Source organism: Ascidia mentula, chromosome 8 (assembly GCF_947561715.1).
Source record: "Ascidia mentula chromosome 8, kaAscMent1.1, whole genome shotgun sequence".
Classification (NCBI taxonomy): domain Eukaryota; kingdom Metazoa; phylum Chordata; class Ascidiacea; order Phlebobranchia; family Ascidiidae; genus Ascidia; species Ascidia mentula.
Genome location: NC_138573.1, coordinates 2,838,668 through 2,859,468, shown reverse-complemented (window position 1 = coordinate 2,859,468; position 20,801 = coordinate 2,838,668). Strand labels below are relative to the sequence as shown.

Sequence of the window (20,801 nt, the reverse complement as noted above, 5' to 3'; positions counted from 1 at the left end):
GTGCGAATTTTAGCGATAATAGCTTTTGTAAAGCAGCTGTGCCGACTGCAGCAAGTATGTGATTGATCGAATAATAGACCACTATTTATGGGTCTCCTTGTGCGTTTAACCACCTTAATTTCATGTGTATGATAAATGATTAATTTCTGCATGAGTTGCAGCAGGAATACCAGTTTTTGTCTAGATAGATAGATAGATATGTTACGACTCCTTTTCAGGGCTTTGAGTTTTGCGAAAAAGTTGTGTTTTTTTCCCATGCAAAGATGTCGATCAGGGGTCCCCGACCACCGTTGCGGGAAGAACAAAATATTGGTTTTTATTGAAGGATGTTTCATGCAAGCAGCTATGAAACCAAGTTGCAGACCTGTTTGAGCGATGATTGTCACATAATAGGCTATTTCAAGTCGTCCATTGTTAAAGCGATCTGGGGAGTTCTAACTTACATTCACAATACATTCGTTAATTTTTCATATTGTGGGTATGGCCCAACGGACCTGTAAAAACAACCCATTGCCAAATAATATTAGCGCAATTTCTTTATTTTTTTGGTAAAATTTGTTTGCAAAATTTGTCACGTGAGACCGTTCAAGCGAAACTGAGGCAGCAAGTGAGAAAGAAAGAAAGAAAGAAGGCAAATCTGTTCCATACATGACCGGCAACACAACAAAGCGAACGTGCATTACGTTGTGTTCATTTGACTGGTTGCACGTTACTTGTATCGTTTCCTTAACCTCAACAGTGTTATTACGTGTGTTTCTTCTTTTAGACGACTTTTCATAAACATGTTATCAGTGGTTGTATGTTATCTAATTACTGCACTGACTGCCTCGTTTGTCAGTGCCGGGCTAACAACGGATAGTTCAAGCGAATATTACTACGGAGCTATTGTAACTTTCAACTACACCAACCCCGCTGGAGTAAACATATCACAGGTACATTAAAAAAACTGTGTATATACTAAGTACTTATTTATGAAATGCTGTGTTCAATAAAAATGAATTTTCTCTGCAGAGACTCTTAATCAAAATGTTCATGAGGTTTCACATTAAAATCAAACAGTTAAAATTTAAATGATGAACTATGAAATAACTATACAAGATATATACATGTTTAACGATTTAGAGTTTGACAGTGGTTTTAGTAAAATGCTGCAAAATCACGGCCACATGCCCAAAAATAGTGATTCACAACCCATTACATGGCAATGAAGCATTATTGGACTGAGTAAAAATTCATAAGGCTTGCTGATAATGACAACAAATATTCAATACTATTTCATAATACTATATTTAAAAATTTTAAAAATTGCTATTTAAAAATTGCATAATTATTTATCTAGTAATTGAACTAAAGGGGCTTGAATTTGGCAGCTACCTGTGCCAGCAAAATAAAATTATCAGTGTACTTTGTAAATAAATATGCATATATTCAAGTTCCCATTGCTTCTTTATTGGGCAATGTATGGGTGTGTTCATGATATGTAAAGGTTATTTGTCGGTCACAGTAAATAAAATACTCCAGACAAACAAAAACTAAAAGCAAATAGTGTTGGAAACTAGCAAATATAGTTGTTTGAGTGCGCACACTTGAACTTACCCCACTCATACTGTTTGCACATTGGCCACAGAAAAATATTACTAGTTTATCTATTTGAATGAGCACAAAAAGTGCCGATGTCATCACATCGAAATTAATGTTTCTGTAAAATTTTCAACTGACACCGATCGCCAATCACTCTTTGTGATTAATTTTGAATAGTTGATTGACCTTGGTTTTCAACCTTAAATGCATCAAGGCCCTTGTTTGTGATTGGCTTCTACTACACAGTTTGTTTACTAAAGGGTTCGGAATCCAGCATCCACGAACTAGGAAGCTATGGAGCCCACTCACCACTGAAAACCATCACTGGAACGGTTGTTCATGCACTTTCAAGAACTACAGGCATTCATGATGGATGTAGATTTGATTACAAGACTGTTAATACGTCTTACCCATGGATTGCACTGGTGTCAAGGGGCAACTGTTCATTCGCTGAGAAAATTACAAACGTATGTATGATGATGTACCAGTACCATCATTTTTGATAGGTTTATCAGTTTATTTGCTTGAAATATATTTAAAATGGTGCCATTGTGTTTCCATATTTTGTTGATATTGGCCATTGCTGGGCGGTGCTCATGTTTGTGGGAATCCAGGGACTCTTGCACAAGCTCATGGGCTTCAAGCATAAAAATTAGGCTTACCAAGTTAACTGCAAAAGGATTCTGCCATAACAACATGTGCCTCATGCTATATAGTTACCTTAACAAGTTTTTTTTGTATATATGAAAATGTTATGAATTAGTAACATTGTAATGTTCTCCATGGGCCGCAAGAAATCACGGGCTAGCGTTTAGACCACCCTGGGATGGTGCGCTGTCTTTTGGCACTGAATCATTCATGTATAGGAATTGAATAGAAGGTCTGGCAACAAGGAAGTGGGGTTAACTAAACATGGCTTGTTTACCAAACAAATACTCTCACTTGCTTAAACATGTTTAAAGTCACCACCCACTTCCTGTTTTCAATTTATTTTGTCCAGCAGAAGAATTAACATTTACCTTTTATTTTCGGGTAGTTTTTAATTCTCAAACATGTTTTTGATCTCTGATATTGGTGATTAAACATTTTGAATATTATGTGATATAGTAACATGGTGAACAATAAAAGGTCTACCTTGTTAAGCAAAAACAATAAATGCAAAGGCACCTTTGTTACTTCGAACTTGTTAGATGAACTTGTACATCACATTACACTATTCTGATTAAAACCTGGTGTCGCTATACAGTTAGGTGATCGTATTGTTAATTATTAACGTGTATGTATATGTTGGTGCTAAGTAAAACGAGTACTCCATGTTCAGGCTGCTGATGCTAATGCCAGTGGCATTGTCGTGTACGATTACGCAGATTCCACTGGAGTTACCATTATGAGCCATGAAAGTAAGTGGTGGACTCAGTAAAAGTACATTCAAAAGTTTTCTAAGGACTTGTCACTTTACAATCATTACATGTGGAATGTTAACCTAAAAACTAATTTAAAATACTCTCATTGCCCAATAAAGATTTTCAATAAAGCACCAGAACAATCATTGTGTTTTATGGTAAGTTACCGACCTTTGACTTATGTCCACAGATTCCAGGCAAATCGTTGCGGTTATCATAAATAATGACCTTGGAATCTCAATTGCCCATATTGTGGACAGTGGAATTAAAACTATTGCAAACATCAGTCCAGGAGATAGGCACCCCCAGCCTGCGTGAGCAAATATTTTAAGTTGATAATTGTTTATCCAAAAAGATTTGTTTTAGGGACTGAAGATGCCCATATGGCAAAATATATTTACCTGAATTTTACCAGGCTGATCCTGTTTCAAAGCAAGTGCATGTGTCCTGTATTTCTAAACAGACTGTATGACTTCCACATGATGCACATGTTTTTGTTTCTTTGTATTCTCTTGTAAAGTTCTAATAAAAAAACTCTGCGTCCAAAAATATAGTTTAATTTGGTTTCATTTTTGAAAGGTTTAGGTTGGAGAGGACCTCCATTATATTCGTTGCTGTTTCTTTTATGATCCTCATGCTTGTGTCCCTGGCGTGGTTGGTCTTCTACTACATTCAGCGGTTCCGCCTAATTCAGGCACGCACAAGAGGACAGGTACCTATCATAACATTACCGAAACTTCTATGACTTCTATGACCAATTCTGCCACACGTCATATAGCATTATTTCTTCCAGCAATTTCATAGTCTTTCTCCATCGCGTGCGAACCACGCGGTTTGTTAGAAAACAAGGCGTCCTGAATCCCCTAAAGATCGCATGTGGTTTATCGCAATTTTAAGAAAGTCGGTGCAAGTTGGCTTTGATTGTATTGTAAAGTGGTTGTTGGCTACTGGTTTGAGGATAACAGAAAATTGCCACTGTTTTTTTGGTAAATACATCAACAACAAAAAAATGCTTGATCAATGGATTTGCTGGGACTCCTGTGATGGCCCATTATCAAACATTTTAAACATTTTTGAATGAATTTTTGTACTTTAAGTGTAAGATCATGTAATATTACTAACGACACATAAACGCAACAGGCTGGTTCGTCCATCACTGCTGTTTTAAAACGGCTGTAGATTACCAGATTTGCGATGTTATTGATCGCAAAAAGCTGTATTTAGATTAGGTGCGGCAGGGCGAGCGGCCAATCAGACCGTGTGATTACCACTGCCCATTGGCGTACGCACTGTCGGTCCGTGATATTAGTTTGCGTTCGTTCATTGATGGGATTTTAGCTAATGAAGAACAAAATACCCCTTTTTACCAACCACTCTTGAGGTTTTCGTCAATTTCACGCTACCTGATAATTTCCTTGGGTTTAACGACTGTTGTAAACAATCTTATTTTGCGTTAACTGCGGTCCATTTATATACGTTTTTACGGCATTTGTTTTTTTCGAAATTACCTATCAAGACGTACGACTAAATCATGTAAAAACTTACGAACAAAGCAACGTTCATGCTCCGTGAAGCCGAACCGATTTTGTGGTCAACTAACTAACCTATAATAGTATAGCGGACGTATCACCGAGCTACTCGCGCAATGCGCGTTCAGTGAATCCGCTTGCTTCTTTGAACAAATACGGTCTGTTTTGCCCATTCCCCAGCAGCACGTGCAACAATAGCACACTGTTCTGCTTACGTTCTTCTTCGTGCAATGATCGCTCGAGTCTGCCCTAGATATTTGTCGTAAAATCAAAAATGTTGGTTAATTTTTCAATTTTTCTTATTTGGAAACCGATTATTAACTGGTTGGGGTATTGTAAACCAGCTTGCTACAGTCGTATTGCTATACAAGTGTCTGTGATGCCGGGCACTAAATATGCAACCCTGCTGCGACAAGCATGTTTAAGAGCCCAACAACAGCTGACAAATGTTCTTTGCGGCGTGTTGGTTCTTGTTTAAAGAATTCAACAGCCAATGTGTCTCGAACAGTCATTAAAAACATCAAATTTAGTAAATTCATTTAAGAAACCTCACCTGGTATGCGAAAATGAAGTGGTTTATTTACCTGTAAATTCAATTCCGATAAGAAATGTTTTGCTTTCAATCCTGACGCACGCCCCAAGAAACGTGTGGGGAATTTCGCTTTATGCGCACAGCCACATTACTTACCGTTGTGTTTTTTCCAGCGACAACGACAGAGCCTAACCCGCAAAGCGATGGCCAAACTTCCCCCGCGTACCCTGAGGTCCGGTGATTCCGCATTGAGTGGAGATGTGATGTGCGCGGTGTGCATAGAAAACTACAAGATCAATGACGTCATCAGGAAGTTACCATGCGGGTATTTAATGATTTTATGACGTTTTACCGTCAGTTTGCAAAATAGCATCCGGTTACTCGGTCCCACATTAGGGTAATGTAAATTGTGGTCACTCCTTCATGATATTAAAATACCTAAAACGTGTATTGTGCAATTGCATGTGAGTCATGAATATACCACCGTTAAGCATTATACAAGCGGTTGACATACTATCTGTTGACAATCCTTTGTCTTTTTAACAACGTCATCTTCTCCTACCCAATAATTTTACATATAGCCACTAACAGGCCTAAATTTGATGTTTCACATTTTAAACAACAAAAGATTAGATAAATTACATGTGGATTATTGCTATCTTACGACCATGTAGCTTAAAGTTAGAGCATCATTTGGGGTCATACTACATTAACACACTTCGAAACCCATACAAAATTGTCAGTGTATCAATATACCTGCTGACCCCCGCTTCCAGTCATAGAAAATTTTAAATGCTTTTCGTTTTCAGGCATCTTTATCACAAGAAATGCGTGGACCCGTGGCTTGAATCAAAACAAACCTGCCCGATGTGCAAAGTTAACGTGATCAAAGCGCTTACTGCGGTGAGTGATTGTGCATGTCGTTGTGTAAAAAACAATAGCGTGGGCGCGTACAGCACTTTACGTCGATGCTAATGGTTGCGCTGTCATTAGGTCGCTGTAACTTTTTTAAATTTGCATACGGTGTCAACCCATAAATTGCACATCCGCGTGCAAATATTGTTGTGGGCGCTGTAACACTTAAAATCTACACACTAAGGTGTATGCATAACACAACTGGTTTTGCCGTGTAACAAATAGTGACGCAGTTCGACCGAAACTAAAACCACCCAAGAACGGGGGAATTTGTCGTTCAAACAAGCGGAAAATTTTGCAAACTCGTCCGCAGAGGCAAAAGTTGCCACTCAACATTTCCAAGTGGGTAGAACCCTTCTTTCGGCCTCCCCGGCCGGTTATGGCGTGTTTGAAACGTATCACGTTGCTGCAAAACGAACCCAAGCTTTTGTTGTTGTTCTCGGGTTTAGAGATTAAAATAGCAGTTACCAGTGTCTGAAGGCTGCCTTGGGCAACAAAAATTGTTGATGCTTCTGCGGGTCTTGTTGGCAACCACAAATTTTAGACCCAATTTTGTGACAATTTAGATTTGTAGCAGTTTTAAAAAGGCAGTAATTATTGTCATGCATAATGGAAGTATTCATATGATGTAATACCTTTTGACCATTTTGCGCAAATACTTTTTAGCGCTAATTTCAAACAATCCGCCCTGGCACAATTAAACGTTGATTTTGATTTACCGACGTTTCGCCACCTATTCAACGGCTTTATCCGAAGGACAGATTCTTTGAAATTACAACGAGCCTGGCAGCAACAGCAAAACAAATTTGCATTAAGTTGCTCAAAAAGAGCCAGGGTTTCGACTTAACACAAGTGTTTGCCCACTTGAACTTTCAAACACCCGTGTGCACAAGGCATATATGCACCATGTTCGACATTGTTTTCGCATAAATTTATGGACTGCGCACCGTCTCCAACAATTAACCTTGCCACAGAAAATATGCGACCTCATGCAGCCATAGGGTCGTTAACTCCAGATAAATTGCCTGTCTGGGTAAATTACGAGCCAAAGTCCGGTACCAAAATGTGCTGAAAGTTGACAGAAGCGAGCGAATTTCAACATTGCGTCTCGCGCGCTTTGTTCCGGGGATAAAGACCGAAGCTGTCTGTTATCGGACTTCAGTACGACGTGTTGACAATTTCGCGCAAGTGCGTTGACTTTATTGTTAATTAGTCTTTTCCGAGACATTGGCCAACACGCAGTGGGTTCCTAAAATTAGAGGGAATGACGTCACAATAAGTTGTTATAGTTTCATCACTTTGGCCATGGTGTTCTTTATAGTGACGGTACCGTGAAGGTATATGGGAAAATGACGAATAGTGGCGGCCTTTTCCAAAATTCTATGTTAACGATTAGTAAGTTTGAGTTTTTGAAATGTTCAGCTCATCTTTTCCTGTTTTATTTACCGATGTTTCGTTTAAAGCAATGATTCCCAACCTTTTTGTGGTTGCGTACCACTTGGAGGTAAAACAATTTTGAAGCGTACCACTGGCTGAGTGTGGTACGCGTACCACCGGTTGGAAAACACTGGTTTAAAAACTCAAATATTAAACCCTTACCAAAATTCGCAACTGGTGGAACTTTCTTCATCCGGCATAAGGAAATACGTCGTGGACGCTTCTTTAATTAAGTTGGGCAGAATAAGATTTCCATACCGGATCAATACTCATCTTTCTGCCAGGGCACGCGGTAGATTTGGTTTAAAGCCTGATTGCTCTTCTCTGCAAAAGGAAATCATTTGATTTGTCAAACCCGTTGGTTTCGGCTTGGTGCAGGTCCGTTGGGTAACGATCAGACGCCGAGCTTTAACAAGGAATTGTTACCATAAGAGCGTTTTAGTTGATTTAACATTATGTCCGACCATGTCAGTAACAAACCACTTGAATTCTCTAACTTGTTTTGGTTCGACCGTAAATACGCCAAGTTATTCTGGGAATCATTTTCCATTCCATTGCAATTGGCTTTGACGATTTTCACTTTCTGTATGATTATACCACAATCATGGAAACGTTTATTTCCATGCTAAAATCTGTCAGTCGTGGCATCACAAACGTATTTCGCTGTGAAGTAAAACCATCCTCAGTGTCCCATTCAAATAGAATGGTACGGGTCGAGTCGGTGAAGAATGCTTTTACAAGTGAGACACTTGCGCCAGAAATCGGCGAGCTGTTGACTGGAATTAGTAGCTTTAAGCTGACACATGCCAATTTTCCATGGCATCTTACTTTCATTGTTTGCTTTTGTTGTTCTCCTGTCCTACCCCTCACCTTGGTATGAAAAAGTTCAACATTTACCTTCCTGTTAAATCGACGTCAATGCGAGCGATTGGCGAAACAATGACGCATTGTCTTACGTATACAGATACAGTTTAGCGTACACACATTGGTATTGGTTCGTTTATTCCAGAATCAAGTGTTGGGTTCTGTTCGTCTTTTAGGTTCTTGCATACCAGTAACAGGAACTTGAACATGGGACCACATTTTATAGAAGCGTTAGAATATGACGTTTTGGTATATCCATGTTGTTTCAAAATGATTTACAGCATGTGTTTGGGCTTTATCAAGTAAAACCTCAGGGCCTCGGGCAGCAATATTCCACAAGCTTCCATGTAAACTTTACCCAGCAGTTCCTTATACGCACATGCAAACAACATAATCATTTTGAACTTGATATCAGCAAACGTATCGACTCCAAACTTAACTGTGACCAAAAGTTCTTTTGATTCGTACCAAGATATTAATCTTATGGGTGTACAGCTGAATGGAAGACAATTGTTCAATGGCCTCATATGCCCACGTACACATTTTGCTGGTATCATGCTATATAGGGTTATTACGCTTTTTTGTGGTCTCGAGTACGTACAGGATCAATGTGATGGGGGTGTAACAGACTTAACTCCAACAAACCAGCCGTATTACTCATGTGGATTTAGTTTCGGCTTAACAGTCCGAACAAACCACGAAACCGCGCCCAAGCATTAGTTCTTCCTCTTACTCAAGCACGATCAAAAAATTGCTTGCTTATAATCCTTCACCGTGGAGTTTATCGTGTTTACCCTGTCCTGTTCAGTATGGATTGATTGCCTTGTTGACGCCGTTATATGGTGTGTGTTTGTTTGGTTATAAGATTTTTTGTTTATAGGTAGGTGTTGTAATCGCGCCGGAGGAAACGGCTTCACTGTATTCGTGTTTAGCGTAACGTTTGATAAGGATTTGCCTCAAGAATATCCCTTGCGAATCATGCATTGTATGTATTTAGCCGTGATTTTATAAAATTACCAAACAAATTGTTTTTCTCTGTTAAATCACGTAGCGTTGATAAGCATGACGTTGTAAAGTTAATACCACACATACTGATATTTCCACTTGAAAGCCTCGTTTCGCTTGATAACTTATATTTAATGTGTAGTAAAATAACCCACACCCTAAATCACCAACAGTCGAAATGTTTCTCCATATCGTTTGGTTTTGACTCCACATCGCGTCTCATGAGGAATGTTTACATTAAAACCGCAAGATCGCCCGTTTCTCGTTCGCATCGCCCAACAAATTTCCAATCGATCAATTGTCGGCTTATAAAGCGATCTATGACGTAACAACAATGACAGCGCAAACGATGGCCCACGCTACCACCATCTCACAACACGCGTACGTCAAGAAGTATTGGGTCATACTGATCCACGATATCTTCCAATGACTAACTGTCTCTTGGATGTGTATTTATACATAGTTCGTGTGATGGTGACCCCTTTGTGACGAAACAATTACACTTATTTCTTATATGTTGTAGGAAACGGCGCCGAGGGAGAGATCTGACGATTCCCATTCTGACAGTGGGTCGACCAACCAGAGTGACATCGAAATGGAGGTACGGCATTGTTCCTTGTTTTTATGACAACCGTGCAGCGCGCTGGTTATTCGCGTCCATCAGCAGTACATACAACCTCGCGCGTTCATTGTTGGCAAGTCATTCTCATCATTTATTGTTCGACAGCAGACAATGCCTTTTAAAAATGTGTCGCGAAGTTTCTTAAGAAGATACTCACATTAATACTAGTTTAAAAATACGCATTAATGTTAAACAACGTGTCGACAGTCGACGTAAGTAATGTTATTTGGAACGAGAATTTTCCAGTTGTTTGACAACAAAGCCTTTAAGATTTAAATAATTGTCATTTACTTCCGGTGCACGCAAAATGACGTAAACACATCGAGCACACGCGGAGTGCGGTTAAAAATCCCGCAGATTTGACTGTTTATTTGAGTGGATCCAACCGCCAATCACCAATTAGGCGTTTTCCGGTCTGGCCAGTCTGTGGCAATTAATTTCGACGTCATATTTGTCAAAGAAAAAAATTAAAAAGCGATTTTGTGTCTGCAAGCCAAAATCTGGAAAATTTTCAGACTTGTGGCACAGTTTTATGGGAAATATCGTGTTTCGGTTGACAATTTCTGTTGTCAACTCATAGGTGTGTATTTTTGCCATATCTTGACAAAGATTACAGTGTTGTCGAGTACAGTGATATTAACTAATCCCGACCTCGTTGCTATCGAGTTCTGAAAACGTTGTAACACTAGCCACAACATGTGATGCATTATTAAAGTATGTCCTCGCCAGAGGCAAAGTCGCTTCAAGAAATCCATTACCGTTTACAAAATAACTCCATCTATATTTAGCCCACCTTCTCGAGAGGTAGAATGTAAAGCACTGGGCAATAATTGTCATAATTAACCGCAGTAACTTTTCCGCGACGTGCTTACCTCCCGCGAGCTAGCCCTTACCGCATGTAAACAGAGAGCGGGGAATGCTGTGTATAATGATGATGATGATGCTGTTATGGTGGCCACGGGATGTTGTTGTAGATTTTTTAAGCATACCCAGCAGCGCCTCCGGCCGTTTGACGTCATCCAAACGTCTATTTATTTTATTTATTTCTGTTTTAAGCAGAACGTTTGAAGACATTTTTGGTATATATTTATAACTATACGTATGTCGTTCCGTTTGTTTTTCTATTGAACATAATCAATACCTTGACTCGAGTAAAATTGGCACTGGTTTTTTCAAACAAAGCCTTTCATTTTCGAAACAGCGCCTTGGGCACTCGAAACTTCCTGTGATAGGTTTCGAGCAGCCAAAACTATATGGTAGAGTTTAGACGTCGTATGGCCTCGGTGCACTGCAAAACCTTGGCGTTTTAACCAAGTTTTGGGAACGCAGTGATGATCCAGCTAGGCTGCAATGCCAAGCCTGTAAACCTCAACCAACTTTTGGAAACGCAATAATGTTTCATGCAGTGGCTGATCCAGCTAGGCTGCAATGCCTGGACTGCGAAACCTGCAAACCTCAAACCAAGTTTTGGGAACGTAGAAGCGTATGCGTGATCTTATCGATTCTGTCCTGGTTTTTCTCACAATTCGTTCCAGGTCCACCTGGCCAATTAAGTGATCTTGGTTGATACCTTGACACAAAACAGTTCGTTTTACTAAAAGGCCTTAAATAATATTAATTAAGCAAATGACGATTGTCTGGCTAAAGGAAACACATATAAAAGTAGAAGATGGATCACTGTAAATGCACAACATTGGTTGAATAGTATGAGGTTGAATTGACCTGCTTTGACTTTCTACAAAGCCTAGCAAACCCTTCCATTTTTAGACACTTCAGTTCAAAGTGTTATGTTAGCATAGTGGCTTCGGCATAATTATGCAGCTGTAAGAGCAGCTTGTATCGATCGCGCTTTATTGTTATTTTGTGTGATAATCCGCAAAATAAATCGCCCTAAATGAGATATTTTTTGAGTTGGTGGATTTGTACTCTGTACCCTGCGTCATATGCTTTTGTGGTGAAACAGTAGCGTACGTCATTTAGGAATGATGAGTTTTTGCTGGATCGATATTGATGGTTTGTTATCTGACGTATGTGCGCAAGAGGTCAAGAGCAAAACGTTGCGACAAACGGTGATAAGATGTAAAATCGTTGTGTCACCACCAACGGTCAAGTGAAATATTTCCATTTATGTGACAAACTTTACGAAGGCTTGTTCAAATTCTTCCGAAAACTTTAATGGGTTCGACAGAATGTGTGGTAAAATTCCACATCCCTCGAATTCCGCAACAGAAATATTCGCCATGTCACCGTGAAAAAGCTGGCTAGTGACGTCACAGATGTTAAAAGACAACCCCGCATGATGACGCTGTTTAATTACGCTATTCCAGCAAAATGTTCGAGTGCCAAATTGTCTTTAAAACCAGTTCGTGTGTGATAATCATATGTTGCTTTGTTGCAAACACAACTAAATTGTTCAGCTTCAAAAACAACAGACTAAATTGTTTCGCTGTGTCGAAAACAGTTTGAGGCAAACTCTAATGTCATCTGGTGTTGTCAAAAATCAATGGCACTTCGTAAACTCGCCCTTAATCCATATTTTAACCTAAAAAAATTTGTGACAAAACATTACTTGGAGAAACTTTTAACTTTCACCATACTGATTAAAGTTTAATTGTTATTCCTTTTATGCCATGTTACAATTTATATTTATATTGTAATTCTGCAAACGTGAAGTTTCCACCTGTGTCACGCACAACAAGTGGCGTTAGAAAAGGTCGATTTCAGAATGAAAATATTGAATGCTGTTCTATGCCATGTGTCATATTTTGATCTTATCGACAACCTCACATAAATATGATCTCAAAAAAACAACTTCCACTTTTCCTGTACATCTAGGAGCGACGGGAGGCAGCGGAAGAGCAGTCAGGAGGAGAAGAAGAAGAAGAAGTAGAAGAAGCACAATCCTCTAGTTCTAATCTCTCTCCCGGCGTCCAGGAAGTCGTTCCACGTGAAAGCGCCGAGATCAAGGTGTGACACCTCACCGAATCTGGTTTGAACCGGTTGAAACCGGTCACGTGTGGTCACGGCACCCTCTGCACTTTTCCACCGAATGTTGTTGCGGGGTTTAGTTTAATTTGGATGAAATTCTACAAAGTTTGCAAATCCACCTCTGCAGTTCATTTTCTTTTTAAGTTGACGCGAGAGTTTTGACATTCGCGGATTAAATGCGGCCCAGCATTAAATTCTAGAATGTCGCTTATTAACTGTGTTGTTACCACGCTTTTGTATTCTGTGCAGTATTGACTATTTCCCTGTTTTCGTTTCGACAACTGCGCACAACCCGTACGTTGTTGCCGTCTTTGTGTTTTCCAGTTTGGTGTTTTAGGCTGATTTTTTCTCTACGGAGTTTGTTGAAGTTTTTTTCTTGTTTTTTTTCGAACTTCGAGTTTCTATAAAGCTAGCGGAAGCACTGTTAGTAAATGATAAAATATTTCCAATTATTCTTTTCTTGTCTGAAAATTCTCGTTTGTATCGCACCCTGTTGCGGAGAATAGCACATTTAAACTTCACCAGAAATGCCATTTTTGCTCTCCAACGTTGCATGTTAGCCCATACGTGGAACGGAGTGTTTCGTATTTTCCACACCACATCAACATTATCAGCATCCCTTCTATCGTTTAACCATAGAACCCCACCAGTACTAAGCTCCAGAACAATGCCTGAGGTTCGTGCAGCATCCCCTTTTTTTAATCCGGGAGTTATTTGGGCGGCATCGACATTGAAGCCATTGTGTTTCCGAAACTTTCGTTTGGTTGACTCTTTACCGCAGCACTTTGGGAACCTCTCAGTAAATGCGTTTCGGTTTGCACGAGATAAACGCCCGTGAACTTTTAACCTATGCCTACTGAGTGACGTCAGCGTAGCATTGGTGCGTTTTCTGTCAGGATAACTCCACGTTATTCCCCCCCACCGCCCAACTGTTTGAATCCGGAAAACCTTTGCTATTTATACAGGAACATACTTTTATATAGACTAATAATACGTGATAAAGTGTTGCAGCCCCCCGTCCTTGCTTAAGCCACGTCTTTACCTGTTTTAAGATATTAAACGAGCCGCGCTTGAGGCACTTATCTTCCCACTTTCGTATGCATATTCAACTGTAACCCCCGCAATGTAACGATGTATTTAATGGTTGGCACTTTGTTTTGCCGTTTTAAACGCAATGTAACGTGGCTCCTTTTTAAACCCCTTTTTCGGTGTATCCACTGTTTCAGCAATAACCCATGAACCTGAAGCGTTGTTAACATAATAGTTGCACAGCGGTACATTTAACACGTTTAATTGCGAATGCCGTATGTACGATCTGGCCCCCTTGGATGGAAACTTGAACTAAACACACATTTTTACTACTAGGATATCCCGAAACCCGTCCACGCTAAACAACCGAGATTTTAAACTTTTATCGGTTTTAAGATTGATTGACAAAATTCCTCAAGTGTTACATAACAAGTTATTCATCGCAATAAGGCGTAATACGCGGACATGAGTGTATATGACAGAATACATGTATCCCGTTCGCAACAATTTAATGCACTTCAACGCCACTCTTGCTGTATTTATCGAGGTACGACTGTTTAATAGTGAACATGAACGTACTTTACGTTTAACACGTCACTGTATGGATGCGTAATATCTGGAAGGAACCCATTAAACGACCCACAACTGACCACTCTATAACGACTCCATTTCGGCGGTTTGTTTTGTTTCTTTTCCAATTTTGTTTGTGTTTGTTTGCTTTCAAGAGTGAATTATGAATAAAATCCACCCACGAATGATTTATCATTCGGTGAATGCACGCTGGTTATATTATCGCTTTGTCCGAGTGTCTCCTTTTAAGGCAGTGAAACTACCAACCTCTCGCATCCTGACGTAAGTAAAGTGTTTTTAACAACCCTAATAACTCACCATCTCCCAAGAAACAGATCTTGTCGCGCTTGGGTTATGAATCTCTGTCTTATGGTGTACTTTTGCTCATACACCGGTATTGACGTTTTCACAATAATGATAACCACGTCGAAGTGCTCGATTTCTTTAAACGAAACTCCATATAAGTAACATCATGTCAACACATTAGTTTTATTGCAATAAATGCACAAACGCGACGAGGGTTAGCAAATATAGCGGTTTGCTTTTCATTTGGAAAGAGCAGTTTCAGCGTGACGTATTTTCAGCAAGCACAAAAACCCCTGAACAAACACAATGCAATGCGAGCCGGGTGCAAACAAAGGCTACAGAATGCAGGTACCGGTCCATGGTGACAGGCGATACCTCGTATACAGTAAATAATTAACCCGCACCGGTCTGATGTGTTCTGAGAGGAAAACACTGCAAGTTGCACCGAACTGTGGCAATATAAGCAATGGATGAAGGCAGGGATGTGGAGTTTCTGGGGGAAAATGGAGGCAAGGCGTTGCCAGGCAACGGCGAAGCGCAGCCCAACGCTTCTCCCAGGAGCGGGAAGAGGAGCAAGAGAGTCAGTTGGAGGGAAGAATTGGAGGAAAAGAAAGTTATCGGGACAACTGGTGACCCAGTAGCCACAGAGCAACGTACTGTGCCGGTGGGTATCCCTGAAATCTCGGAGTTGTGGTGGAATGAAGACGGATTGGACGATGGACGGGAAAATTTGGAACCAAGGAACGAACTGGAGTAAGATTGAAAAAACTATATTTGCGAAATTCATAGAAAGTTTTTATTTGTATAAATTGCAGTGGGACTTAAAGCTCTTCCACAGTCATTGAAATTGAGATAATTATGTCTGTATAAACACTGGATCTGCTTGGTAAACCTTATAACCCTATTTCAAATGAGTTTCTTTATGTAATAAGTTGTATCAGACTTGCGACACTGAACTGTACTTTTCTGGTTTAGCGCTGTCTAAAAAGACTGATTTTTATATTCTAAAAAACACTCCCGCTACATCAGGTGTAAACTTAATAAAGTATGCAAGATTAGCTGAAATCACTGACCTAGCCGACCAGATAACCATGAGCCCAACACCTTTTGTGCATCTTTTGCCTCGCATTCAATTTTTATTATTGAACGTTATATTCACACCCAGACGATGGCAGTTTAAAGTTCGGTCTTTCGTCGACCATCTTTCCATCCGAGTGGTTGGAGTCATTCTCATTCTCCTGGATATTCTGCTCATGATCATCGACCTGAGCATAGGAACGAGTAAGACCAAGTCCTCCCAGCTCGTCTTCGATGGAATATCCCTCACACTCTCCTGCATCTTTATGTTGGATCTGTTTTCCCGCATCTTTGCTTACGGGTAAATGTTTCCCGCTGGTTTAAATGAGAAGTTTTTTATTTAGATTTTTTTTGTTGACCTTAGCAATTAAGGTGGGTGGCAATAAGTTGATGCAAAACAATAAGTTTTAAGAAGAATTGAAAGCATGTTGGGAATTGTTTTCGATGATAGTACGCTTTGATTTGGGTGTTGCAAAAAGAAAGAACCGCAAATCGCACATTACTCCTTTACATTAGAAGCAACAACTGTAAAACAACGTTTTAAACAACCAAATTTAAAGATCCAATGTGTTGAAAAAAATTAAGTGCATGCGACATGGTCATTACAACTTTGTATAAAATTTAAAGTACATCTACAACAAACATATTTTTAAAGTTTTGGTACTACGTCAACCTAATATAGCAGAAAACTGCAATAAAAATGGAAGATATACTTTTACACCCGGGTCACAAAGTTTTTTCCAAACTTGATCTACATTATCACATATAACTATGTGTAAAACAGAAATCTGTGCTAATTTTAATGATTAGGTGTAAACAGGGCAACCACCTGTTATTTTTGTTTATAAATTTGAGTTGAAATACTACACGAAATCGTAGCGTTAATATTCGCACAGATTTCTATGCTGCAAAGGCTTATATGTGGATCAAGTTGTGACCCGGTGTAGTAGTATTTTTCAATGAAAATAGCGGCGCAGATACAGAGGTCACTCCCAAAAATGTGACAATATTTTCCACAAAGTTGCCAAGATGTCAATCGGCAATATGACTAAGATAACCTATTTTCACAGGTTCAAAAAGTTTTTCGGCAATCCGTGGGAGGTTGCGGACGCCGTCATCATTCTGGTCACGTTCGTAGTGACCGTCGTTTACACCGCGTTGGACGAGGTGCTTGCTGAAGCCGATGAAAACGGCCTTGGAAAGTGTGCCATTGTTGATCATCTTTTAAATGCATGCAACCTACGTTTGGCCACCTTGCGTTTGTTATTTATGCGGGGAAATTTTTAACGAAATTTCGTCCTTTTTTAATTTGCTTTTAGGATTAAAATCACTCAAGCAAATCATTTGAGTGTTTCCGTGGCCATTGGATCTTGAGCTGTGTGTTTTATTATTTAGATTGGTGAAGCTTGCCCGTCTCTTGCGCGTAATTCGAGTGGCCCGGATTTTCTACTCGCACCAACAAATGAAGAAATCAAGTCGGCAAACAGTTTCACAAAACAAGCGCAGATACAGGGTGAGCAAGAAATGCAACAATCGCACAACCACCCATCTGAGTTTCTTTAATAAACCTGTTTTATTTCTGCAAAATTTATTTCATCGAAAGTTACCTTGAGTTTACTCAAAGAAAAGAAAACCATTAGATATACAAGTAGATGTTCCCATTTGTGTTAACTTTCGTTGGCTTATTTTCTTCAGAAAGACGGCTTTGACCTTGACTTGACCTACGTTACCGACAACGTCATAGCGATGTCGTTTCCGAGCAGTGGATTGCAGAGCGTCTTCCGAAACCCCATCGGAGAAGTCAGTCGATTCTTTAACACGAAACACAAGGGGAACTACCGTATCTACAACCTTTGCAGTAAGTATGGCGTTTTGGTTGTGGCGCTGAACCCAATTTGTTCAATATTGCTTGTCGTGGTGCTGTTACGTATGCCGCATGTGCGAAATTCCAAACATCCCGTAGTGTGTTGTTTGGTAGTTGGTATAGTTGTATAATATTTTAGATATTTTATGTTGATCAAACCAACTCTTTCTTTAAAAATGCAGTAATGTTTCATGCAATGACATAATTGGCAGGAACTCAACGTGAGTTCAAACCTCACCGAGAGCTTGATTTTTTAAGTCTCGCTCCGACTCGTCGGAAAAAAGTGGCTCATCCTGCTAGGCCTGTAGACCTAACTTTCTTTTACTATGTATTGTGTTTTAGGTGAACGAAGTTACGAAACGCGTTACTTCGAAGATCGCGTGTGTCGGGTGATGATCGATGACCACAACGTCCCCACTATCAAGTGAGATAGTGCATGTACCAATTTTGTGACTAAAAAGCTCGTATTTTAATCAACAAACTTAAAATCCACAATGTACGATTTTTGTTATACAAGTTATATGTTATTACCATTGTAAGCTCCCAAGTCAGCAACAATACAGGACTTGATTTTATTCAAGAAAATATTTTTCTTGTCATCCTCTCAGAGACTTGCTCAAATTTATCGAAGACGCGCGAGATTGGATGACGTCAGACGAGAATCACGTGATCGCCATTCATTGCAAGGGTGGAAAGGGGAGGACGGGAACAGCGGTCTGCGCTTGGCTTCTAGAATCCGGAAAGTTCGACTCCGCCAAGGTAGAATCCCTCCTATGCAGTTAATGAGCATTTCATTTGAGCATGGGTACATCAGATAAATATATTCATTAACAATCTTCTGCTATTAAATGCTACTTTAATCCGCAGATAGACAAGATAGTGTCGTTCAGTTACGTTATATTGCTCGTCTCTGCAGTTGCCTGCTCGCTTTTGTGCGCCTTGTTACTCAATTACCTTACGTTTACCCTATGATTAGCTCTAGGTTTTCTGTTCGTGTTCCTCTCCAAGATTTTCCCACCTAAAAAGATGTTGTTTTTACTTAATAACCTTATTAACTGTTACGTCACAATGGACTTGCAGGAAGCTCTTCAATATTTTGGTTCACGACGGACGGATATGGAAGTTGGGTTGACTTTTCAAGGCGTTGAGACGGCGTCGCAGATTCGTTATGTTGGTTACTTTGAACGAATCAAGAAAGAGTTTGGAGGCCTGGAGCCACCACGGAAGGAGATAAGATTGAGATCCATCACGATAAAATCTATTGAAGGTAATCTGTGAGTTTGTGAGAACTTTTGTGTCCGCCCGGTGGCGGTATTTATAACTTCGAAACAGCTGGTGGTTGAGGAAGAGTTTTGCTAAAAAACGCTCGAAGGCTATACCGTGTTATGTTTTTTATGTGTAGGAGTTTTTGCAAATTGCGGCATTGTTTGGGAAAGTATTGTTTTTTATCTCGTGACCCTAATTTACCTGCACGGTCTTGACATGAAAATATTTGCTAGAGCCACTTTTGAGTCATGACAAAAAGGATTCAAAATCAATCTCATGAAACCACGATAGCATTTATTAGTTAATGACCTAAAAAACCAGCAAAAATATTTTTGCCCGCGCTCATTGATGCACTCCTATAGGTTTAGCTTTTAAGCTTTACAAATTTAGACGAGTTATCTATTTAACAATCCACCGATGTTCCTACCTGAATCAATGTCTCCGCCGGGTGGCGGTATTGATAACCACGAAAACTGCTAAACGGTGGTGACGAGTTTTTGTGCAAATGGAAAGTTTAATGTCGTTAATCTAATGTTTTATTTAAAATCGCTGATACAATCTCAAACTTATGGCGGGCGACGCACTGAAGAATTCACTGCACTTTACGGCGCATCAATTACTGTGTAAATTCATCAGGACGATTAGTTCCTAAGTTAACAAGCCTTTGTTGCAAAAAAAGAATTTTACTTGTTACATTTTCCTCTATTGTTTCCCCCCAAAACCTTATTTTTTTGCGACGCCCATGTAACTCAAAACGACACAACAGGGCGTTATGACGCGCTGTGAGAAACTTGTATGCAAACTCTAACTCTTTCATATACAGGAGTTGGTCGTGGCAACGGATCTGATCTCGCTATGGATATCATACTGGACCGGAAAGAAATGTTAAAGTGTCAGTTTGCCGAAGAATATAACTGCAAGGTGGTTGTTATATCTGTATCACAGCACAGCTGCCCCAACATAAAGGACACTGAGCAGTTATACTCAAAATAATGTGTCTTTTTAAAAACGTGCTTGTATGTTCAAGATACACCACGACACCGCCCAAAACCACGTGGTTTGCGAGCTCCAACAATGCCCAATTCTTTGTGGTGACGTCAAAATCCGATTTACATCTACTGCGGTAAGTGACATGCTTATAAACATAACTTAAACCATGCTTCTAACATACATGTACTGCATTTTATGACAACTGGTTGAGAGTTTCATATTAGTCCATGGTACCTTATTGCCAGGCCCCACGAGGGGGGTGAAGCCCGACCCATGAATATACCATGGTTGCTTCGAAACCAAGAGATTTGCACGACTAAGGCTCACAATCTCACTTCATCTATACAATAAAAGGTCTTCGCACCTTTTCCCCCTCTCCGTGGCCTTGTCCGTTACCACATCGGTGTGCATGTGATTCAACAGACAAGACTCAGTTTAAACTCAATACATTTAAATCCAGAGAAACGTCCCAGTCGGATACGACCAGTGTGCCTTCTATTTCTGGGTGAATACATCCTTCCTGGATGGGTCGAAACTGACGATTAATCGTGAGGAGATCGACAATCCACACAAACCCAAGACCTGGCACGTTTTCAAGGAGGATTTTGCGATTGAACTTGACTATGACCAAATCGCCGACTGAGAGTAGGAGAATATTGATTTATTTTTCGTAGAAAATATGCCAGCAAAGTGCTTCTTGTGTTAGTTTTCTTTTATGATTGACCCAATATATACCGAAGGCCTTATATGTCACACGAAACAACCTTTTACACTTCGATGAACACTGCAGTGAGTGGCATTTAAACGAGAAATTGCTCTTAAA

The 20,801-nt window shown here is 39.9% G+C and overlaps 2 protein-coding genes across 3 annotated transcripts; both read left to right on the top strand.

Moving 5' to 3' along the window:
* The first annotated feature begins 770 nt into the window (after positions 1–770).
* On the top strand, positions 771–14,652 carry LOC145911775 (RING finger protein 150-like). Of its 2 annotated transcripts, none has more exons than XM_082999214.1 (9): positions 771–932; positions 1,842–2,048; positions 2,903–2,981; positions 3,175–3,298; positions 3,570–3,696; positions 5,219–5,370; positions 5,855–5,948; positions 9,790–9,867; positions 12,724–14,652. In XM_082999214.1, the coding sequence occupies exons 1-9, from the start codon at positions 783–785 to the stop codon at positions 12,859–12,861; spliced, it is 1,149 nt and encodes a 382-aa protein (XP_082855340.1). In that variant the 5' UTR covers positions 771–782; the 3' UTR covers positions 12,862–14,652. The 2 variants fall into 2 exon arrangements, with proteins under 2 accessions (XP_082855340.1, XP_082855339.1); XM_082999213.1 differs by having other exon boundaries at positions 3,564–3,696.
* A 595-nt stretch (positions 14,653–15,247) lies between these two features.
* Positions 15,248–20,668, top strand: LOC145910766 (phosphatidylinositol 3,4,5-trisphosphate 3-phosphatase TPTE2-like). The gene is made up of 11 exons (XM_082997970.1): positions 15,248–15,534; positions 15,947–16,159; positions 16,929–17,060; positions 17,254–17,371; positions 17,554–17,716; positions 18,065–18,146; positions 18,331–18,481; positions 18,803–18,989; positions 19,812–19,909; positions 20,016–20,111; positions 20,439–20,668. Exons 1-11 carry the CDS (start codon positions 15,248–15,250, stop codon positions 20,619–20,621), a joined length of 1,710 nt encoding a protein of 569 aa, XP_082854096.1. The 3' UTR covers positions 20,622–20,668.
* The last annotated feature ends 133 nt before the right edge of the window (positions 20,669–20,801 follow it).